Source organism: Kryptolebias marmoratus, linkage group LG8 (genome assembly GCF_001649575.2).
Source record: "Kryptolebias marmoratus isolate JLee-2015 linkage group LG8, ASM164957v2, whole genome shotgun sequence".
NCBI lineage: Eukaryota > Metazoa > Chordata > Actinopteri > Cyprinodontiformes > Rivulidae > Kryptolebias > Kryptolebias marmoratus.
In genome coordinates this window covers 8,974,112-8,997,965 of record NC_051437.1, presented here as the reverse complement: position 1 = coordinate 8,997,965, position 23,854 = coordinate 8,974,112, and the positions used below count along the sequence as shown (strand labels likewise).

The 23,854-nt window shown below is 40.0% G+C and overlaps 3 protein-coding genes across 9 annotated transcripts in view; all 3 read left to right on the top strand.

The window, feature by feature from the left end:
• The window catches only part of LOC112450308 (proteolipid protein 2-like), a 3,596-nt gene extending 2,344 nt beyond the window's left edge, over positions 1-1,252 (top strand). Inside the window, exons 4-5 of one of the 2 annotated variants that reach the window (XM_025004491.2) lie at positions 737-848; positions 939-1,252. In XM_025004491.2, the coding sequence (XP_024860259.1) occupies positions 737-848; positions 939-952 (126 nt within the window). In that variant the 3' untranslated portion in view covers positions 953-1,252. Of the gene's footprint in view, positions 1-736; positions 918-938 lie in introns of those variants that run through there. The other variant, XM_037977057.1, reaches the window with a different exon arrangement.
• A 1,999-nt stretch (positions 1,253-3,251) lies between these two features.
• Positions 3,252-11,065, top strand: LOC108232016 (proteolipid protein 2-like). 4 transcript variants are annotated; one of them, XR_005233513.1, is made up of 8 exons: positions 3,252-3,331; positions 4,321-4,420; positions 5,792-5,947; positions 6,041-6,214; positions 6,363-8,561; positions 9,219-9,377; positions 9,471-9,569; positions 10,103-11,065. XR_005233513.1 is itself a non-coding variant. In XM_017409480.3 (6 exons), exons 3-6 carry the CDS (start codon positions 8,463-8,465, stop codon positions 10,184-10,186), a joined length of 441 nt encoding a protein of 146 aa, XP_017264969.1. In that variant the 5' UTR covers positions 3,252-3,331; positions 4,321-4,420; positions 5,792-8,462; the 3' UTR covers positions 10,187-11,065. The 4 variants fall into 4 exon arrangements, 1 of the variants encoding a protein (XP_017264969.1); XR_005233514.1 differs by having other exon boundaries at positions 6,041-8,561; positions 9,351-9,377; XR_005233512.1 differs by having other exon boundaries at positions 6,041-8,561.
• Positions 11,066-13,963: 2,898 nt separating this feature from the next.
• prickle3 (prickle homolog 3) overlaps positions 13,964-23,854 on the top strand; it is an 18,670-nt gene continuing 8,779 nt past the window's right edge. The window contains exons 1-2 of one of the 3 annotated variants that reach the window (XM_025004489.2): positions 13,964-14,169; positions 18,940-19,019. In XM_025004489.2, the coding sequence (XP_024860257.1) occupies positions 14,128-14,169; positions 18,940-19,019 (122 nt within the window). In that variant the 5' untranslated portion in view covers positions 13,964-14,127. Of the gene's footprint in view, positions 14,170-18,936; positions 19,020-23,854 lie in introns of all 3 variants that reach the window. The other 2 variants (XM_017409328.3, XM_037977056.1) reach the window with 2 other exon arrangements.

Below are 23,854 nucleotides of genomic sequence, written 5' to 3'. Positions count from 1 at the left end.
GAATGACTGGGGAAGAGTGGAAATGAGAACACAAACACGAGGAGGACAGAACCAAGAAGAAAACAAAAACCAGATAACTAAAAATAGAAAACAAAACCAAAACACAAACCAGAGAACTAAAACAAAACCCAGAAAAAGCCAAATCACCACAGTTATTAAGGACAAAAATCTGTGATAGGATGCCACCTGTGCAAAAAGTCCACTCATGAAATTTCCTCATTACTGAATATTCCACAGTAAACTGTTAGTGGTATTATAACAAAGTGGAAATGATGGGGAACGACAGAAACACGGCCATGAAGTGGTAAGCTACATAAAATCGCAAAGGATGCTAAAGAAACCGAGGCTGTTTCATTGTTTCCAGGATGGATATGCAGAAAAAAAACTTTACTGTGACGGAGTTCTGTCATTATCGAATAACATTAAAATCAGACCAGATCAAGTTTCTTTCATGTTCAGATCGAGCAAAAAATGTTGGACCTTTGAAGTAATTTGGCAACTTCTGTTTGCTACAATATTAGAACATGGTGCTTGTTGCAATGATTGTTTGGAACTAAATGAATTTTATCTACACCAAAAAGAAGCTGTAGATCATTTTTCACAGAGCTGTGAGACCTAAGATCCCTCAGAATTGCTTTTTCTTGTTTAGTTTTTGTTAACCCTGTTTTGATGTCATTAATCAGTTTTTAATTTTTTTTATTTTGTGTCATTAAAGTTCTCATTATGTTTTCCTCAGGTGCTTGGTATGACAGTTGCAATCCTGTTTTGTTATGACGTCTCCACTAACTGTGGTTGTCGCACCAAGGACCAGAGCCAGACGTGCAGGCAGCGCGGAGCAGCTTTCAGCTGTATGAGCAGCAGCTTTGAGCACAGAAACACAAATTACATATTTCTTCTGATTAGTGGTGCCTAACACATCTTTCTTTATGTCTTTACAGATCAATCAATGTGACGTCTTCACGCCATGTGACTCTGTGAACAATGCAGCAGGAGCACAAACACAGAGAGGAGAATTGTGACTAAAATGCAAATTCATAAATAACATCTATTTCCTATGTAATGTTTCATTAAAACTAACCTGACAACCTGGAAGAATATTTAACATTTTCTAACCAAATTCCAAACTGAACTATTTACCAAAATTGTTTAAAGTACTCCAAAGTGTAGCACAGATAAGAAATCAAAAACATTAATCCTAAAATCCTGTTTAAAGATTTGTTTTGGTTTAGATAAACTAATAATCACTATTTCACTTTAGAATAATAAAGTATTACTTGTTGCTATGTTTTATCTTGGTAAATCCTTATTCAAACTAATTATGTAATAGTCATTTCTCAAAGATATTCCCTAAACTCTTGGTGTTAGTCTTGTATTTGTTGTGTCATCTTATTCTACTTTCTTGATTTTGTTTATTTTTGTAATAAAATCTTAAAAGTGAGCTGTGAGGGACTGCCCCTCCAGACAACTCTGAGGAATATAATCAAATCTATCGACTCTTTATTCTTACTTTTAAATTTCTTTAACAGTAAACATCTCCTCATCATTAAACAGCATTTAGACTGTAACCGAACTAAGGCACTGTCAGGGTAAAAGCAGGAACTTTGTGTGGCGTTGACTGCACAGCTCTCTGTAAACAACGATTTCCAGTTGCTTTAGTAACTCGTTGTGGTATGGGACCACTTTGTGTGACTATTTGTGTTGTGGTGACAACAGGTGATGTTTTACTTGGATTAGTTTTAGTTACTGGTTCAGGTTAATGTGTAGTGGTCTGTTTGAATCATCTGTTTAGTTGACTGTTGAGCTTCATTTTGAGCTGGTCACACGTTACTATTCTGCTCTTTGTAAGTCTTCATTAGATGCGTCCATGTATGTTTGGGCTTGTCTTTTGAACTATATGGTGAGATCCGGCAGTTCTGCTGCAAAGTTATGATTTCAGCAGCAGCAGTCTGTTTATTTAGTTTCTGTGGTGGGTCCAGACTTTCTACAGGGCTTACCAGAGCTGTAGCCCAGGGCCCAGAGGTTTAGAGGGCCCCAAAATAGACTTGATGTTTGAAATTAACAAATATTCTTATTGTTTTGTAGAAGAATGATGCAGTGTTGTTGGTTTTCACTTTTATTTTGAGGTTTATGAAGCAAAAAACTAAGATGAATCTGCAGCCTGTTGTTTTCCATAAAGTCAGCGAGTATATTTGCCTTATTTTGTCTGAGTTTAGTTTAGCACATAAGTGTGCCGTGAGAAATTATCAGGTGTGCTGTGGAAGATAATCCATTTTCACCTGATTGGTACTCTAAACGAGCAGGGTTAGGGTTAGGTAGAACAATTACATTCTCTTCCACTAGAAGGCAGTACAACATATTGCTTCAATGAAGTGGGTTGCCAACTGTCAGTGAAACAGTAGACAAAGTACAAATACGAAAGTACACAGTCATGCTGTGTGTGAGACAACGCTGCAGGTAATAGCAATGGATAAATGTTTGAAAAGAAACATTAGTCAGTCTGACCTGGGTCATGGAGATCATTCCGACCCAGATGAAGGCCCTAGCATGAGTAGTGGTCAGAAGAAAGCAAAAATGGTGAGCTCGAGACAACTTCACACTGGAGAACTGATTCCTCTATGCGGGGAAACATTGTCAAACAGTGCCATGGTTCCAAGTGAACATAAACGCCATCTCCAGACAAAACCACCATAACTTCAAAATAAGAACATGGACTATTCTGTTCAACTGCGTGAACAGACTGAGAAACAGGAAGTGTTCATGAGGAAAACTACCAAGACGAGGGAGAAAGCGCTTAAAGTTGCTGAACTCATCGCTAAATAAAAACAAGCACACACTGTAGCAGAGACATTGATACTGCCTTAAAAAATTGTCTTAAAAGAGATGATCGGCCCTGGGGCTGTTCAAGAAATCACTCAAGTCCCTCTTTCAAATAATACAGTTTCCAGACGTACTGAAGACATGTCTACTGACATTAAACAGATAGTTTTTTCAGCTGCAGTTGGTAAGGACTTGACTTTGCAGTAGCAGGACGAAATAACTGAACTGAGATAAAATCGTGGTCAAAAACTGTGCTTTGCTGATCTGCCTTTGGACATTTGTTTGGCTGACTGATGCCAAGGAGTTCTCCATTCGGGCAAGCAAAGCTGTTTCAGTTCTGCTCCCGTTCTCTACAACCAATCTATGGGAGGTGGGCTTTTCAAGCATGACTGCTATAAAGATGGAAAAAAAAGAGACAGACTCAGAGTTGCTGAGGAAGATCTTTGTGTGTGTCAATTCCTTAAAGAACATCAGCCTTGGATTCAACTAAACAGGCCCAGGTTTCACACTCTAAGTAAGTAAATTGACTAAAGTCAGACTAGATTTTCATTAGATTTCAATAAATATACTTTTTGTGACATTTTTGTTTAGTGGTTCTAATGTGAAATATGTGTCGTGGCTCAAAAAGGTTGAGAAACACTGGACTAACAGATGAGGTCGGGCAGGAATCCCCGTGGATTATGATGTTTGCAGATGACATTGTGATCGGTGGCGAGAACAGGGAACAGGTGGAAGAGAACCTGGAGAGGTGGAGGTATGAAAGTCAGCCGTAACAAGACAGAGTACCTGTGTGTGAATGAGAGGGAGGCAGGTGGGACAGTGAGGCTGCAAGGAGGTCAGAGGTCACAAAGGTGCAGGACTTCAAGGACTTAGGGTCGACTGTCCAGGAAAACAGGGAGTGTGGTAAAGAGGTGAAGAAGAGAGTCCAGGCAGGATGGAGTGGATGGAGAAAAGTTTCAGGAGTGATTTAAGACAAAAGGGTGGCAGCAAAGGTCAAAGGAAAGGTTTACAGACAGTGGTGAGAGCAGCTGTGTTGTATGGTTTGGAGACAGTGGGATGGACAAAAAGACAGGAGACAGAACTGGAAGTGACAGAGCTGAAGATGTTGAGGTTCTCCTTGGGAGGGACAAGGATGGACAGGATTAGGAATGAGGACATCAGAGGTACAGCACAGGTTGAAGGACTGGGAGATAAAGTTAGAGATGGTTTGGACATGTGCAGAGGAGGGACAGTGGGGATATTGGTAGAAGGAGGTTAGAGACGCAGCTGCCAGGAAAAAGACAAAGATGCAGTTAGAGAGGACATGGAGGTAGTTGGAGTGAGGACAGAGGACACAGAAGACAGAATTAGATGGAGAAGGATGACTCTCTGTGGCGACCCCTGATAAGGAAACAGCTGAAAAGAAGAAGAACAACACAGCTGAGTGGAGAGCTGCAGTGAAGAAGCTTCATGTGATCATCACTACAACAAGCCTTTAACTCAAGCTGCTGCTGCTGGTTACAGGATGGCTGAAACACCTGAGTCCAGTCCTGATGCCAACTGCCTGGAGAAGCTGAAACGTTTTGTAAAGACCAAGAAAGGTTTTGCTCTCACATCAGAAATAGTAAGTTTACTTTCCCGAGGAAACTTGTGGCTTTTTTATGACCTGTTTAGCGTCATAATAACAGGTTGTGGTCTGGGGTTTTGAGAAACTAGAAGCAGAAGTAAAAATTTTCCACTTGCCGTTTTTTCTTTCACTTGGGGGTGGTTTGGGTCGTTCTCATGACGCACCAAAGAGTCAAATGCTGAGTTCAAAACAACAATCAAGTATGAAAACTGGAAAGCAAAGAGGGAGCGAGAAAAAAAGTAATGTGAAATATTCAAAATTCTACCAGAATTAGTTAAAAATAATAATCAAAGAAAAACAAACAGAAAGTTACCTTATAATGGAAAAGTAGGAAAGGTCCACACATCAACCTGATTAAAATGTCGAGGGCTCTGAACAGAGCTGTGCAGAAACAAATGTCTTTGAACGTCAGTGAAATGAAGCAACAATGAAAAGAAGAGTGGGCAAAATTTCCTTAATGACTAGAGACCGATAGGGTGGACTTTCTTTTTCTTCTGACTCTACATACAGTAGACATTGTAATCAGACATGTTTTATTTTTAATGTAATTTAGTTTCCATAAAAACATTTCATCATTACCGCCACATCAAGTTTCAGCTCAGTATCTGTAAAACTGACAGTTACAGCCATTTTTGTGTTTGCTAAGGTTGATTAGCTGTAACAGCCAACTTGAATCATTAGATGTTCATCTGACGATTACTTTCTGAGCGTTTCATTAAAATCTGCTCACTGACTGTCGACATATTTTGCTAACAGACGGAGATACAGGCAAAAAAAAAGTTAATTTAGATTCACTCCAAACTGTGTCTTTCAGGCAGTTCAAGTTCAATGTCACAAAAGATACTTAACTTTGTCTTTTTGTAGATTTTTACATGCACCTTTAACTCACAAACGCTAAGGCTAAAGAGAAAACCTACCTAATGTTAAATGACCTTTTAGATTTTAGTAAGCAATCAAGATCTCAGTTAGATCTTTTACTAGACAGATAAACTGAAATCCAGTTTGTTCAGGCTGTGTAACCGCGATAATGAGAGCATTACAAAGAAAAACAAAGTAAAGTTAGAGAGTCCCAAGCTGCTTAAGATGATAATTTCTCCACATTGACAGCGTTTTACTAAACTGAGAAGAATGCACCCCTCTCAGTCTGACAATTAAATGATCATCTGACTCTAAGGTACTTCATTTCATCCGTTCTCAGGAAAGTTGCCACTGATGTGCGGAGCTCTGTAAGACTGTAAATGAAAACATCCTGCAACATCTGGCACTGAGACAAAGTTCAGACCCCTGATAAAAACGGACATTTCCTGAATATTAAACATTTTTATTCTCTTATTTGTATTTTTCCTTTCATCCTGTGTGTTTTTTCAGATCTTCAATCTCCTCAGCCTCATCTGTTACGCTGCTTCTCTGAACAGAGGCCTCTGTGTCTGGGCCATCTTCGGGATGGTCATTTCCACGGTCTTCTTTGGACTCTATATATTGGTGTTCGACGGCCTGGTGCTTACTGTCCGTTTTTTCTGGACTGTGAGTTCTCCACAGGAACACAAAAGCACAAGCTAACATGTTTAATAGAAAAATTGAACAGTGCTTCATCTTCTGCTTCTCTTGTTTGCGTAGGATTTTTCATACCCTTGTAGTTAAAAGTCTAAACAGAAGTCAGTCACCTCTTACTCTTTGTGGAACAGTAAACGGTCAACATGGTGTACTCGCAACATCTGAACCAAAACCACCTCAGCTGGCTCCTTGTGATGCGGAGGAGCCATGACTCTCCTCTGAACTCCTCACCCCCAGGTGAGTCCAACCTCTCAGTGGAGGAAGTCCTTTCAGCTACTTGTATTGGTGATCTCGCTCTATCAGACATTCCCCCATAGCTCATGACCACAGGTGAGGGTTGGTGAGAGCTTAGCCTTTTTGTTCAGCTCTTTTTCCACCACAACAGGTTGGCAGAAAGTCTGCATTTCTTCAGATGCCGTCCCAATCTACCTATCAATCTCCTGCTTTGTTCTGCCTCATTCCCAACCTGAATGGAGTTGGCAGTCTACCTGGTGAAGAAACTGGAGGTGAACTTGGAGGTGCTGACTGCCATCCTGCGCCTGCTGGAGGTCCTGGCTGGATTAGCCTAGCAGCACCACATCCTCCACAAAAAGGCAGTGGTGCAGATCTGATTCACCACCTGAAACGCCATCCACTGCTGCAAGAATAAAGTTTGAAACCCTGCATGGCTACAAGTTCACCCGCAGCAACAAACGTGCAAAGTAAGGAGAAATCCATCCATCCATCTTCTACTTCTTATCCGTGGTCAGGTCGCAGGTCCCGGAGAGAAACCCAGACATCAATCTCCCCAGCAACTCTCTCCAGCTCCTCCTGGGGGATCCCAAAGTGTTCCCAGGCCAGGGAGGATACAGAATCCATCACATACGCAGAAACCAAATACAGTGCAGGAATAAAGAGGTGCCCTGTTTGTGTTGAGCCAGGTTTTGATGAAATCTCAATTGGACACTTAAATTTAATTCACAGTCACATTTTAAATTTCTGCCTCTGTGCTGTGCACAAAATATAGTTTTATTTGGCTTTTTTTTAAGGTTTTGCAATCAAGCAAAAATCTTTTCTTGATTCCTGTGTGTTTGAAGGACCTTTCTTGAGGTTTTTCTGCTGCACATACATTTCTGTAGCATTTTATGTTAAAGGTCACTGTTACGACTGTCATAATTTTATATGCAAATGTGAGTATGCAGGTGCCGACCTCGGATTGGTTCCTGACGACGAAGCTGACAGCTGATTGGTGCTCACCGGAGGTGCCCAGGATGCCAATGAAGATCAGCTAGGAGTGTGTGTGTGTGGGGTTCTTCGTCACACTCCACCATACCACACTCCATCCCACGCTCATTTCATCCAGTCATGCCATTTATTGTATCACCTTGTAAATTGATTCTGTGGAGTTTATCTTGTAGGGGAGAGTGACCTTTTTGTTTTGGGGTTCAGTTTTCTCCTGTGTTTCTTAAGTTAGGAAGGTAAGCACATGTAATTTGGTTTTGTTACTTTTGTAGGTAAGATGTTAGTTTCATTTCAGATAGCTTGTTTTGTTTGTTATTTTGGCATAGCTCTCTCCGAAGTTCTATGACTCCAGACTTTGGTGGAAACTAAGAGTGAATATTTATGTTAATAAATCTTGTAAAAATTTATCTATTGGCTGGCTGTTTTTGAATTCTGCGAGGGATGTTAAATTGTCAATGCTACGACCTGACCACCCCTAGACGGGTCGTAACAGTCACAGAAGGAAGACTTCACAAACTGTAGCTGCATTTTTCTAATGAAAAGAAGTGACTCAGATGTAACTTCCTTAGCTGTACAGGGTTTTTATTGTGGCTTGTTGGGGGAGCAGCTCTGCAGTCAGTGGCATCAACAAACTTCAGAAACTTAGAATCAAGGCTGCCTCCATTACTGGCTGCAGGGCTGGAGCAATGGGAACTGGTGCTGAACTGGTACAGGAGATCTTTCATGATATAGACCCATTACACTGAACAACAAAATTTGTCCCCTTGACTGCAACAAATGTTGCCTCTGTTTTGCAAAGTAAATCCCATTTTGCACAGTTAAAGTAATTTTTAGCCCTGTTTAAAACATGACCACAGTTTGATTCATATTTTGCACAGTTTCAATCACGTTTTGTGCAGTTTTTATACTATTTTGTTTTTGTTTGCATCCATTTTGATCTTTTATCTATCTATCTACACAGCTGATGCCACTATTAAGTTCCATTGTTTTCAGTTGCACAAAGACATCACTTCCTAACAAACTATACATTTATTGAAATAAATAAAAAGGGTTTGCAGGTTTAAACATTTCCTGTTTGTAGGAGTATTTAAGAACCACCCACTGAAGGTACTGCATCACTTCCTACACCTTTCTGAGCGTGAGCATTCAAAGAAACCAATCATTTTCCAGCTCGTCTGGCTGGAAACACTTCACTTGTACATCACTACGACTGACCTCTTCAGTAACTGAAGCTACTGTAGGTTCAGTGTTCAGTTTTTACAGGATGGCTGATACAACTGAGTCCGACCCTGATGCTAGCTGCATGGAGAGGCTGAAAAAATACATCAAGACCAAGAAAGGATCCATCCTCGCAGCAGAAATGGTAAGTTTTCCGTTTCTGTGTAGCTCTGTTTTAAACTCTTCACAGGGATTTAGTGACTGTTGCGTGAAGCTAATTAAAGTCTCATAAGTTAAGGAGGTAATGCTGTATTACCACTGATTTATAGGTTAGAGGGAAAGAGGTTCCTGTCATGAAAAAAAGAGAAGAATAAGAGAAAAATAAAGAAATCGCAGCTCAGGACCAGTGTCCCTCTCCCCTCTTTCTCTTTGATTTAAATAAATCCACAGTGCTTCCAAAGCCATTAAGTAATAAATATCTCATTAAAATAAACCAAAATAAACCTGATTTTAATGCTGAGAGTTATTCAAACAACATGGGAAGCATCATGCAAAGCTGAAATACTGGTTGTGCAGTTGGTTCACGTTGCGTGAAAGCATTTGCCCAGTTTGTCAGCAACCACAGCAGCATTATTAAAGAATAAATAAATTAAACTAATAGTGAGCTGCAGGCTCCCTTCGTTTAGGATTTCTTCACACTGTCAGCTTTGTACTGGGCACCCTTTTTTCTCTGACTGTTCAGAGATAGTCTGTGACAAAAATAGTCTGCAGGTAGGCAACATTTAGACCCCTGATGAAACTAAATCTCTGGATTTAGTTTCATTTTTAAAAAAATTTTTTTTACATACCATCTCTTTCCCAGCTTCTCAATCTCCTAGTCTTCTGCTGTTATACTTCGACTAGTCTACATCTAGTCTACATCACTTTGCCCATCTGCGAGTTGATCTTGTCCATGGTGTTTTTTGTCGTCTTTATGATGGCGTTGGACAAGAAGTTCCGAGCCGTCAACTGGATCTGGAGTGTGAGTCCTCCACAATAACACAAAGGCACACACAGGCGTGTTTAGGTGCAAAGCTGCACCGTGTCTCATCTTCTGTCTCCCTCGTCTGTGCAGGATTTTTTCCGTGCTATAGTTGCTGCGATCATTTACATCATCATATCCATCATCTTTCTCCATCAATCAGTCGGGTACCCAACACTTATCGCAAGCGGGGTAAGTGAAAACTTCATTCAACCCGAGCCTTAGATTTGTGCTTCCTAAAGCTGATTTTATGGTTTGTTCTGACAAAAACCTCGATCTTTGTCATTACTGAGTACCATTAGAGCACTTGTGATCTCTCACTCTCATTCCACACAACCTGTCGAGCTTAGTTCACCAATCTAGGTAGTTTAAGTAAGCTGCATGGCTTCCTGCCGTTGTGGTTACTGCCGCTACAATCCACATCCACACGCGCTGCCACGGCGACTCAAAATGCACTTTTCAGTCACAATATTCTCCATATCCAGCCTTGTGGCTGTATCTCAGATAATGTATGAAAATACCATTTGCTGCAACATGTCTACAACCCAAATCATGTAAATAACCACCCCACAGTTGCTTTACAGAATTAAAGCAACTTGTGGTTTTGGTTAGCAGTTCCTAACTATAATTGTGTTACAAAAAACAGCAGTCTATGCAGAACTGTTGAATTTCTTTGTGCTTAATTTGTGCTTCAACCATGTATTTTGTTGCTTTTTTCCCCTCAGGTACTTGGTTTGCTTGCGGGACTCCTTTATGGATATGACACCTTCACCATCTTCAAGCAACTTCAGAGTGCCATGCAGCACTGATGAGCTGCTGCAGTTGTTCTTCGTCAAACCAAATCTGCTTTATTTTGTACAAAGAATCTTTCCCCCGATTAGAAAAGTGCCACCGTTATTCATGTCTTCGCAGATTATGCAATTTAACGTCTTCCCTCCATGTGTCTCTGTGAGCCACGGGGCGAGAGAACAAACGCAGAGGAGCGGCTCGGTGAGAACGACAGGCAGTAAAACAAAAAGGTCAAAGGTCAACAGTACGGAGCAAACACATGAGATGTATTTTAGAGGCATGCCTGAAACGAGCATGCCTACCTCAGGACTATAATCTGCCTGCTCTTTTGAGAGGACTTGTTTGTATTTCTAAGTGATGATGTTTCTGTGCAAGCAAACTATTTCATGAACCAGTTGATGACTTTTAATGAAACGCTCTGAAAGTAATCACTGGATGCACCTCTACAACTGGTTCATTTTTAGAGTCAACCCAATTCAAGATGGGCGCCACAGCTAATAAATATTAAACACAAACATAGCGATGCCAGTCAGTTTCGCAGACTCTGAGCTAAGGCTTGTGTTTTCCTGCCTGCTCGTTCTTCTGTTCTGTTCCTAAAAAGGTGGACTTTTTACCGGACTGCTCAGCCACATGAAAAGGTGGTTCAGCAAAGAATACATCTTTCGTGACACATTTCTTTTGATTTGCTTCAGAATAAATTCAAATTTGTATTTTTTGTTGGTAATGGGCGGCAACAAAAACTTTTTTTCGTGGCCACCTTGTGTTGAATTATTTAACTGAGGTTTAACTTGAAATTAAAAAGTGTTTGATGTGTCAGACAACATCTACATGTTTGTAAAGTGAGACACTGTTAAATGTGGTTGAAACAATGTGTTCAGAGGAATAAATAACTGGAACAATCTGAATGTCTACAGTGTGCAGTCTTCCAGCCAGGTTACAGCAGAAAGTACTGCAGAAGGAATCACGTTGTACTAACATAAGGACACCACCTGCACAAAGACACAAACACACATTTAATCTATTTTCTCCCTTTAGATGCATTGCTTCTTCAATGACCTCCACCTACAGGTTTAAGTAGGTAACTAGGTTCCTAGGTTCCTAGTTTTAATACAAATAGCGCCATCATGTGGTCAACAAAACAATCCATAGTTTGGACATATGAGGTTGGGACATAGTACAAATCATCTGAGTTTTACCAGGTTCTGAAATTATTTTAGCTCAAGTTTACAAAAACACACAACAGATTCCATCATGCCATTATGTATAAAGCAAAAACTAAGTCAGTATGGAAACACTGTGTGTTTAGAAACAATAACTTGAAGTAGATGTTTCCTGTAAGGGTTCATCAGTCCCTCAGGTGGTTGTGGAGGAATTTTGACTCTCTCTTCTTTCTTAAGTTGCTTCAGTTCATTGAGGTCCGCAGATTTTTGTTTCTGCAAAGTCAAACTTGAATCCCATTTCTCCTTTATAAGACAAAGAGTTAAATATAATAACTGTTTTTAATATAAAAGCAATAAAGATAAACTAAAATACAATGATAAACCACATAAAAAAAGCTTTCACAATTAAAGTCAAGGTATTCTTCTCCACTGGTATTAAAAGCCAGTAAAAACAAATGGTTTTTAAACAGGGATTTTAAGTGATTAATGGTCTGAGCAGGAGTGAGACAATATAAATGTTCTGCCTGACAAGGTCGTGCCATGCCATTAAAGCCCCGTCCACACGGGAATGATTTAGATGTAGAAGTCATTTTTGTTTCAACCTTGCGTCCACACGAAAACAGTGCTTTAGTTCCCACAACTTGTATTCAAAACTGGGTTCAAGAGTGAACAAATCTTGAAATGCCACTCTCCCATTTTTGTGTGGACAGCCAAAACACAACCTTTTTAAAACAAAATAACAGAGACAGGACTGTTTTTTTTAATTATTATTATTGTTGTTATTGCTATTGGACTGTTGGACTGACTATTACTGGTTTTGCTGCTTGTTGTAGTTGGTAAAAAAGTATGAAGTGTCAGAAAGGTTTTTAAAGGTCTTGGCATGAGGATCTCCACTGGTCTGTTTTCTGTTGAGCCCTCTTGTTAGAAACCACTCATCCTGCTGGATGATTGTCAGCCTAAGGAGGTCTACGAATGCTTTCTAACTCATAGGAATCTGATGCGATATTAAAAAAGTCATCCAGGGACTAAATGATCTGAAGTGTTGTCTTCCCTCATGCTTCCTCTGTATTCTGTGGGGGGTCTTGAATATCAGACTCTTTCTGGTCGAATATATATTTTTAAAAACCTGGTTAACTTGACAACCTCTATCAAGAACATAAATGTTTGGCTGCTCATGCAATTTTTACAAGTTATTTCATGATTCAGATGTCCAAGATGTAAAGTGCCCAACGTGCAGCCAAGACTCTGAAGGTTGACGCTTTGATTTGGTGGGAAGCCCAGGAAAACGTCTGGAGCTCTGTAACAGGAAGCCTGAAATATTTTTAAAAGTATGGTGAGCCAGATCATAACGGATCAGTTTAACTCTGAACTGGATTTTCCAACATTTGGTTATCAGTCGTCCAGGACTGTTAGAACAGCATTATTGTGGGGTAATTGATCTGATTTCAGATCCTCTCAGAGGTGACATCATCAAATCGCATACCCCAAGCAGTAAAAACAGATTATACGAAGTGGTGGGCAACTGCGTTTCTTATTTCATTGGCTGATTAAACTGTCTTCTTTCTTTGTGCCACTAGATGGCAGTCGTCTGCAGCCACTGGATTATAAAGGAGACCTTTACTTACAGACAGCTGGAAAAAGCTGAACAGCTGGAAAAATCAAATACTGTCAGATATTTCTGGTGCCACCTGAGTTTGAAGAAGCCTGTCTCTCTAAGTGAATTTGAGCAGATTTTTAACATTTTGATCTCAATGACTTCTGCAGAGAGAGAGAGAGAGAGAGCATACAGTGTGGTTTCTTGTAGTTTTCAGTGTTTATGCTGTAGTTTGAACTTTTTGAGGGTTTTGTGATAAACATTTTTTGTCAATGTAGTGCATTAGAAACACTTTTTACAGTTGTTTTTGCTGGCTGAAGAGGAATAAGAAGGGTGATACACATCCTGTTATCACTCTAATATCATCTGATTTTTAAAAACAGAGTATCCATGGTGCCCCTAGCCTTCATTTTGAGATTATTTTTAAATAAATCCTTTCCTTACAGCCCTGTGACTTCAATGCAGTAATAATTTTATGTCTCATGTTATTTCAAAGCCCTGCAGTGGAATGATAATCCCTTGTTTGGGGTTATGCCAAGTGCTATCAAATTCAAATGTAAAAATAAATTTCCCCATGACACATCAGTGTTTTGTAGATGTTTTGTTTATTTCATTTGTTTTCGATGCTATTGACTGCTTTTGTTCAAATCTGTAAATTGATTTAAACCATGTCTGGTATAATCTAAACGTGGTAGAAAAACCTTTTTTCTGTTTCAGTTTCTTTGTGAGGTTCAGGTGAGAGATGGGACAGCCTGCCTGGTGTTTGGACCGGAAGTGTAAAGTCAGAGCTAGGTTAAGTTCAGGCGCATTCAGAATAAAAGCGGGAACTTCATTGATTAGATTTTAAACGGTTGAGGAGTGAATCTCTTTCCGAATTAACTTGAGCTCTCGTTAATGAACGAAATGAATGACTTCCTGAGACTTTTGTCTTGTATCTGCTCAAAGGACAAACAGGAACGCGGCGACGTGGTTTGGTTTATTTTGAAATTTAACCGGAAGTCGTGTCTGCTGGCCGTTAAGCTAGCTTTCCCTTCAAATGTGACGCTAAAGTGCGTCGGACTGAGGGAGTTGGGAGGCACTCCGCGCTGAGCAGCATGTAGTTTCGGCACCGACCCGGCCGGCTTCACTTTTAGTACATTTTAAAACCTTTTTTTTTTCTTCTTCTCCGTTTGTTCTCCTGGAAACTCTTCAACATCCAGCCGACTCCATGTTCCTGCGCGGCTCCAAAAAGCGACGGTCGAACCGCTCGGTGAGTCCCCCGCTGTTTCCCGTCCCTCCTCCCTCCACAAGTTACTAAACTCTCCGGATAACATGTTTTTTTTATTTTACTCAAAGCTCAACTTGGGGTGTTTTTATGGTTTCTGTGTGTTCATTAGTAAACACGAAATGAACTCGAGTCCGGGACAGAAAGCAACTCAAGCGGAGCTTCGGTCCCACTTTCACATGGCTGTTGTTTTGGTGAAGTGGCGTTTTATTTATTTATTTTTTTTAATAGAAACGCGTTTCCCCACGTTTGAAATAAACACGGTGTTCTAGCAGGCGGTGTCCCATAAAGTGAGGCATTTCTTTGTTTTCTTGAGTCATGCCAGGCGCCTCGGGTAAACTCGTGCATGTGGACCTGAGCAGGTAAACCCGTGCATGTGGACCTGAGCAGGTTCGGATGGGGGCTGTAAGCGGTTCTGTTGGCTTTCTGTCCTGGAAACAACAAACACGGTCAGGTTAGAACAACTATTTGAGGGTCAAACATCTGGATCTGCTGCTGTTCACCTGGAACATGGCTCCTTCATCACGACTGCTTTTATTAACTTTAAAGTTTGTACATATTAAAAGGTACCAAATCATGTTTTAATAACTTGATACCACTGTGTTCCTTTATTAGTGCAACGTTATATATATATAGCTATATCTTGCATTAGTGGCTTGACAGTATTCAGATTTTCTGCACATTTAATTTAATTTATTCCAGTAAAAAGTACTAGTTTATCTCTTTTTTTTACCCCTTTTGTTCTGAAAGTTACTTGTAAATCCCTTCCAGAATCCTAGTTTATGTCCAGATTTAAGTTTGGAAACAAAAACACTAAACTCACAGTTTATTGAAAGCCTGTATGTTAATCTGGCTCTGTGCGAATTAAACAACATATTATTTAAATTTTTTTAACTTAAATTAAAGGATCTAACTGAGACTCGGCGTGAAGCAGGTGTGTCTTGGTCAGAACCGAGTAAATAAAAGGCGTCATCGTAAATTTGATCAGCGTAACAACAAGCGATCTGTCTTTGCTGAACTTCATTAAAATCAGAGTCCTTTGACAAAGACTGCTTTCTAAATTAAATTACAGACGCAGGTAGCATTGAGGATTATTTGCTGAATGGAGCAACTCACTATAGTTTAAAAGCTCAGGTTGAACTGAGAAAACTCCCTGAATGAGTCGTGAAACCTTCAGAAAAGACAAGAAAACAAGTCCAGTTGTTTTGACGTGTGTTGGATGACTGATAATCTACATCTGTTGTTTGTTGAATGCTTTCATTTATTTAATAAATTGTTTGTAACATTCTTCTCTGTATTGGTATTAAATAAATGCACGAGTGTAGACAGTGCTACAGAAGAGTGGGGTTCGGGCTAAAAGAACTATTGTTTTCTTAGAGATTGTATTTACATCTGCAGTGATAAAATGAGGATAAAATCCAGGTTTTTCTTTTCCGACACAGTTGTGCCTCACAACTTTAACTGCATTTGAAGCTCAAATGACAGTAAAAGTACCGAGCGTGAAAAGGGCCTTGTGTTTCATAAAGGCTCCTCTTACTATTGTGTCTGTGACTCTGCTTAGATAAAATTTCAAGTTTGACTCTCAGAATGGCGCTCGGTGCTGACGCGAAGCAGTCTGATTGTTGTTGGATGTTATTGTTTGACCTGACCTCGGCAGCAGGAAGCAGAAAAATGCAAACGTCGGAGCACCGGGCCGCGTTGGGTTGCAGAGGAGGTGGGTTTGACAAACGGCTCTCACCTCCCTGACGGAGAGAGGTGCATCTACTCTCCGCAAAGCCCCCCCCTGACCTCCGACCCATCCTGTTAAATTTTAATCCATCCAACATCACAATCCTCAGTGTGTTGTCACCCTCTTTAAAATAAAAAAAAGCTTCTCCCATACGCTTCATGTGCTCCAAACGACACCAGCCTGTTGTCCCTTCATTATCGCAGGTAATCCAGGGTTTATCCAGCGCTGTGGCGCGTTGATGCAAGATAACAAAGCGGGCGGCCTTTCAGTTTGTCTTCTGCCTGGTTACAGTAACTTAGTAGCACAATGGAGCCCAAGCAAACGATGTGATTAAACCTTATACCCTCTGAGTGAAAACAAAGGAGCAGATACACAAAGTCTGACAGCGCTCCAACTGTAAGCATGTGAACTGACTTAAACTTTGGCTGTGAATGTATTATTTATTTTACCCTCATTTTGGCTAAAGGAAACGTCCTATCACCACTCCCATCGAGCACTTAATTTAGAGCACAAAATCAAAACAAAAACATAATGTTTTCTGGAAAACTAAAAGGCCTTTGTATCGCTTTGTCACCTTGGACACCTTTGTCAGGAGAAGAAAATTTAAAACTAACTTGCAGTGACCACTTTTTAAGGCGTCGTGCTTTTTGTTTTGTTTTCATTGGATATAATCAGTACTTAGTGTTCCTGCACATTTCTAGTTCTTGTTTGACTTTGTGATCACGTGCAGTGTCGAGTTAAACCGAACTGATTTACTGTGTATTTGTTTAGAGATAAAACTACTAATTGTGTTGTTTTTAAAGATTAACCTCCGAGCGTGAGCGCCGTGAAAGTGCTGGACGTCCTGCTGACGTCTCTTCTCACACGTATGAATCAAAAACTTGAAGCAAACGTGTAGCTTTTCTCTGGATTACTAATCCGTCTTCTTTCATTACGTCACAAGCGAACCTGTGATTAACGCTTCTTTACTATCAGCCCTTCAGCGAGCGAGTATTCGCTCTGACTCGCTCATCTGTTTATTATAAAACGATGTGAGGAAAGTGCGAGTCGTCATTCTGAGTTTAACTTTGAGTGTGTTAATGTCAGACTTTTGCAAGACTGGCTCGATCTACTTTAAGGCTGACATTTTAAAAAGAAGAAAGTCTTAAATAGCGTTGAAACAAAGCTAACACGTAAAGCTTACACCAGTATATTTCCCCTGAGCAGGAGGTTCTAGTCTTGTGGGTATTTAGAGCCAAAGTTAATAACCTTCTGTTTACTTTTCTATCTAACTAACATTTGGAAATCTGACAAATCTCACTAAGTTGTCTCTGTCTGAGAGTACCATTGTTGTTGCTTTTCATAAATCTTTTCAAAGGTTGACATTTAAGATTGATCTAAAACTTAGACTTCACGTAGTTGATCTGCACCTTCAGACGCTTTTAGGTGTAATCCAGGAAGGAGAACAGAGGCCTGGTTTCTAAATCTCCAAAGTCTGTCAAGTTAAGAGAAATGTTTCAGGACCTGTCGGTGAAGGAGTGATTATTAGTTAAATCAGGTCAAAGGGTGTCTTCTAGGAGGCGAAAAAGCGTGAAGTGTTGTTTCATTTCTTCCCCGTGGGTCTCGAAGTACAATCAGCTCAGGTCGGTTACAAGATAAGTGTTTTTATCCTGCAGCTGTTTACCTTTGTGCTGTTTAGGAGCGTAGCTGTACGCGCCGGTGTTCAGTGTATCGACTTTTTATAAGATGTGCCTCCCAGGCTCTGTGTCGGAGTGACAGCTCAGGAACGTTTTCCTGAAGGAAACGAGAGGCCCAGTCAGCCAGAAATCATCTGTACGCTTCATTTAACCCAGGTTGTCACCTTTCATACCTGGCTAAGAGATGATTAATAAAGCAGCATGGAGTTAAACCATTCTCAGAGTGTCTGTGTAGCACTGAAATCTACGTAAACATGAGTAAACTTTCATCCCAGACTCACGAAATGAAGCATATTTACTCTGGAACGTATCCAAGCACATCTACATGCCAATTCATGAACTTATTGTTTCTCGGTCCAATTTGAAACCATCTCAAGCCCCACAGCAGCCTCAGATATCGCTGAGACAAGCAGAGCAAAGTGACTGTTGCTAATCAAAGAAATGTGTTGCTGTTCTCGAAAGGAGGTCATAAAACCTCTGCTTGGGAAAACAGGCTCGACGTGAAAAGTGATGGTTTAGTGGTTAGAGACAGGTGAACAGGTATGCACAGGTACCTTGTTGTTTCACATATCATAAGTTTATAGCTTTGCTCGTTAAAGTCAGTTATGCAGTTTTATGTGTGGCTTGTTTATGCAATGAAATTCAAGTTGTATGTGAGGTTTCAATTCATGCGTGACAAAGATTTGATCAACTTTGCGATTATTCTGTATAAACAAGGTTTGTACCAAGTCTGGTAAGATGAAACGCTGCTGCTGAGGTTTGTTTACTAGTATTGAAAGAAAAAAACACATTCTCTCTCAATGCTAAACAGTTCACACAAACAACAGGGCGTACAGCAGATGTAAGTCATCTGAGGAAAAGAAAGTTGGGGAAAGTCGAGTTCCTCCATGGAGAGGGAAGGGTGCAGCTCCCATCCTGTTCTGCTTCCTTCCTCTCATCTCTAAAAAGAGGCCTGTGTCTGCAGTCTGTAGCCTGAATATCCACACACACACACACACACACACACGCTCATGCAAGGCTGCAGGAGTAGAAGTGAGATATGAGGTAGTTCAGTTCTGAAGCTCCAGAGTCGCCCTTGGCTAAGTTTAATGCACAGCTCAGCACCTTTCTTTGGCACAAGGCTTCCTTTTGAGCTTTTTCTTCAAATATGCATATCAAAGACACATATCTAGTCTGTTTCTGTATGTTTTCTAGATTATGGCTCATACTGAGACCAAAAACAAAACAAAGGCACCATCAGTTGAGTCTGTGCTTTCTGCTTTCATTCGTTTGAACCTATAGTGCCATTTGTCAAAAGAGCGGAGCGGTGCTGCGATGGGGAGGAGTGACTTTTTCTTGTGTTTTCAGCAGGAAGAAGAGGACCCAGACAGAGGCCAGCCCTGTATGCGCTGTGGAGACCAGTGCCCCGGCTTCCGCGTACACGGCTGGAGGTATAACCTGTAGGACTCTTAAACATTGTTAGCGCTGCCCGTGAGCTGTGCAGGAAATGTTTGGTTCACGTTGTTCACCTTCAGTCGGGGTTTCTCCTGCTGCCGTCTGGAACCAGCAGATAACGGCTTTAAGCTAATACCTAAACTCACGACAGACATTTGTTGTGGCACAACGAATCCTTTAGCTGGAAAATTAAAATATATAATATATTCACAGAAGTTTATTTACTATTATCACGAGCCTTAAAATCGTATTATTTTGGGCTTTTAATAATTCATTTTATCGGCTCTTTTTTTACTGGTTGGACTGATTAAACAACAAACAACCTAAATGGGTTTAAAAGCAAGAATTAAGCGGACAAGTTTAAATTTATTGTGGATTATTTTTTGGATAAAGAATGGTTTAAATAAATCATTTAAAGCCCACATTTATTTGACATTCATGCTCATAATGAGTGTATGTAAAGGTAGGATTTAAACTATAAATAACATTTCTATTGAATATTAAGAGTCACCAGTTTTTTTTTCTATTCTGTCTCTACCTGAATTAGAAAGCATATCAGAGAGTGGCTTTCATTTATTTCTTGAAGAATGTATTTCTTCAGTTCATACATATTTTCTTTTCATGTTTTAAGAAGAAGAAGAAGAGCATTTCTACTGATGAAGGTCGGCTTAGTTGTGGTCTGTGTGTGCAAGGGCTGAAACAATACATGAGTGGACTACAAACACGACACTGTTTTACATCAGTAAATGTCAGAAAGCCTCAACATCCGCAAATAAACATTATTTACATTTAGAGAAGAAACTGACAGAAACATCTTCTCACACTCAGCTGTCATAAATGTCTGTGGTCTTTGTTAGTTCACTTTTTGTTCAGTAATCAAAAAAATAATATTAAAGCCATAATAGCTGTCAAAATACACTATTTTTCAATGTTTTCGATTGGAAATTTTCTTTCTTATCTGTATCATCTATGTTAAAATAACCACTAAATACGTATTATTCACTACCAAAACTCTACTGCATAATTAGTAATAAATGAGTGGAATCAGCAGAGTCAGGTTTTGTTGCCAACAATTACGAGTCATTTGTTTACATTCAAACATTGACCAGTTCACTTCGGACACTGATAATAGATATTGAGTCGATAAATCCCCTGTATGTAAACAGAGGAATCAGAGACAAACAGGTGGAAAGAGAGAAGGTGAAGTTCTTCTTCTTCTGAAAAGAAACGGCGCCTCAATGCTGTGAGAACGGGAGGCGACAGAAGTAGAGTCATTCTGGGAAGGAAATCGAGCAATGCAGAGCGTTAAAGATCAGATGGAATGATCTGAGCTGAGATACTCTGAACTAATCGCCAGATTTAGTTGTAAACCAATCTGAGGAATATTTGCTGTTTTCTAACACAGTTTTTACCAAAACCCTCAATGGGTTTGAGTTACATTAACCCCCAAACAATCATTTAATGATGGAGAAATTGAGTTAGAACCATAAAAATTCAAATCAAAACCATTGAAAAATCACATATTTTAAAAGGCTGTTCTCGTTTTAATAATAATCTCTTTTTTTTACCCACCTTCCCCCACCTGTTTAAGGGGTGTCTGAATTTAGCGGAGATCTGCAACATTTTGTCTCTATAAAACTCGGACCTGTGAACTCTCAGGTACCTCGTCCGTTCAGCTGAGCTGAAAAAGCAGCAGCTTCTTCTCCATCATGACAATATAAGAGAGTGAAGAATGTGTTTGTGGTCCAGTGGTAATATGTGATTAGATTTGTATTTTCCCAACTTTGCTCCTTCATTTTATGACAGACTTAGTCATGTATGTATGTACACACACACACACACACACCCGAGAAAACTAAGAAAGGAAGAAGATTTAACATTAAGGGGTATCACTGATGTTAATTCTTAATCATTTTTTTCCTCAGGCTTTTTGTTTTATGTTTTACATACAAGGTTTTCAGCACAAGGATATCCTCTTCCTATAGTTTTGGCTGTTTGTAGCTTAGTATATCCATCCTAATCCAGTCATTATTAATGCCTTTTTTCCCTCTGCAAGGAAAGCTTGTATCAGGCATTTGTCTTTATGTGTACATATTTGACTAAATATCCCAGACACAAAGCATAACAAGACCAGGGGATTAAATAACAGAGTACCTCCCAAAGAGCTGAATGAGTTATTTCCCCGATTGTTTTCGATTTTTACACAACTGAAAAAGACACGACTGTCCTCGGGGTCCATGTGGTCTCAGAGCCTCAAATGTGGTCATTGAGGTTTATTTGCTTGCTTTGATTTTTAGGTTTAATGACACACAGAATCTGTCTTTTCCCATTGCTGTTGTCTTCAAGTTCGATGTGTTTTCCCACGTGTCGCACCACATCCTTCCCGTTTAGCTTCAACAAACAAAGCCGAGTCCTCTCTGGAGCTCATCAAACGGCAAAACAAAACTGACACAACTCTGGGTGTTTGACCTCATCTGTCTACGCTGCTTTGAAATAATCATTTCTCTTGTGTAAATATCCGAATAAGTGTTGAGTTGTTAGATCAAAAGTGGGTTTTATTTTACCCCTTTTAAGCACTGCTTACTGCTCAAAGCTAAAATCTATAGTTCAGTCAAAGCTTTAGTTGTTTGTCAGTAACGTATCATATTCCTAGGATTCATTTCCTCTTTCACTTGAATTTGGGTCTTTGTTTCACAAATATTTGCTTAAATCAGATAACTGAATGCGGAAATCTTAATTACTTTCCATCAAGTTAAAAAAGAAATGTTTTACTAATGTACCAGCAGTAATTTATTAGTTATTTTCCTCATTTAGTCCTTAGTGAAAACCCAGCTGGTTGGGTCTCTTGATCAGTCAGATTAATAAGATTCTGTTGCAGTAGTAACCCTCTCCCTACTGTCCCTCTGTCCTGTTTGTCTCTTCTTTTGTTGTAGCAGACGAAACCTACCTTAAGATTTAAAATTTGAAACAATAATTGAAATCCGAAGTTTCAGTCCAACACGTTGCTCCAAACTGCAGATTCCTCGTGACTTTTTAGGTCCTTTTGTTGTTGTGGACAACCTTTGTTATTGTGATTATAAATTAGAATTTTTTGAACCTCAATTATCAGGTTTAATCCATATCTATGTAAATGAAGGAAGAATAATATGGAGGTTCATTTGTTGTCATAAGGCTTCATTTACAACCCCACAAAGAAAGATATAGTATGCATGAAGCAAGTGATGGTTTGGTGGATGAGATAAATGAAACAGAAGTCACAGGAGTGTGAATGTTTTCACAAGGCTGTACTTATGTTGTTTTTGTATTTTCAGCTTTCTTTTATTTATTCAAGTCTAGAAACAATGATAAACCTTGTGGGCTGAGCTTCTCCTCCTATTACTGTGCTTATTGATCTGTTTACAGTGTGCTGGGTTGAACATAATCCACTTTATTCTCTGTTTTCTAAAGCGTGTTTGGCTGCTGGACAGATTGACTTTAAAGTGAGATGACAAGGACAAATGTCTTCTGCAGAGATCTGAAGTCTTTCAGCCGATCGAGGAGGATGAGCAACACGAAAGTTATTGGGTGATTGAGATTTATAGGGGTCGGTTTTTAAGACCCCAGAGTCTGCCTCTAATTGCATCCTCTTTAATAACCAATTGTGAGTCACACCTTCACTGATGGAGAAGATAATCCAAGCGGCCGCAGGCTCAGCTGCTGATGCCCGCTGAGAGGGAAGTGATCCATCTTCATCCCGGGCCTTTTCAGACAGAGCTCCAACTGAGGTGGGGGTCAGATGGTGCTTCCGCCGCTCAGCAGCAAGTGAATTGAGTTACTTGCTGACCCACGGGGCCCCACCGGGCTTCAAAAGTGTTCAAAGTCACCAGTGCTATTAGTCTCAGAAGCCATGTGGTAATTACTCAGTCCCTTCTAAGTGGCAGAGAGTTATGAGACAAGGCCCATCTGTTTCTGTGAGACAGATCTGAGGAGGCTCACTGAAGTCTGCCTCAGGTCTAAGTTATCAGATACAGGATTAACATATGGCTGCTACACTGGATGTACAGTTAGTTTTAATAACTACACACGAGTCTACAGTGTAATAATAATGTCCAGGAAGTAGTTTATCTTAAGAGTTGGATTTCTAGAAAAAACAAAAGATTATTCTGACTGATTCATTGATTTGATTCAATGCTGTGACGCTTCAGTGTGAAATCGAGGTGTTAAATAGTTGATCAAATAGGTTGTTTAAAATGGTGTCATGCCGACTTGGTGTTTATTCATCCTTCAGCTGAACTTCTTCACAACTGAAGTCTGAGCGTGGTGTTCAGCATTTCTCCCTGAGAGGCTAAATTGATGTCAGAGTAGGGTTTTTTTTTATAATCCTCGCTGACTGAACGGCATCGGATGAGACGTGTCGTGACTTTACAGAGACTCAGAGTCACGCTGCCCGTTTGGTATTTCTCCAGAGACACTGCAGTGTTTCGTACGGCCATCTTGATCTCATAAAATGACAAATTCTGCTCGTCGCAGCGTCGCTCATCAGCTCCAAATCTGCTCCTCTTGTTTCTGTGATTAATAATGACATCAGAGCTCCAATCCTGTTGTGAATCACTTACAGCAGGTTGGTCGCAGGAGGAACGGCAGAATGTGTGCGGTCGCATGGACTCATCCCAGGCAGCATTAGCATATTTTTAAGCTCTATCTAATGATGGATAAACCTCAAGGTTTTGTGTGTTTCAGCCCATCATTTTAAACTAGTGTGAAAATCATTTCAGCCTGAAAAATGTTTAAAGCCTATTTTGGGAAGTTGTTTGGTTGGATTCAGTTTGATGAAGCCTTCTGTTTACACCCC

What these genes read in the sequence shown, in the direction of transcription:
- LOC108232016 (XM_017409480.3), top strand. Translation starts at nt 8,463, where the DNA reads ATGGCTGATACAACTGAGTCCGACCCTGATGCTAGCTGCATGGAGAGG. An exon ending in CCATCCTCGCAGCAGAAATG is followed by an intron (nt 8,562 to 9,218) that starts GTAAGTTTTCCG and finishes TCTCTTTCCCAG; the next exon opens with CTTCTCAATCTCCTAGTCTT. An exon ending in CCGTCAACTGGATCTGGAGT is followed by an intron (nt 9,378 to 9,470) that starts GTGAGTCCTCCA and finishes TCGTCTGTGCAG; the next exon opens with GATTTTTTCCGTGCTATAGT.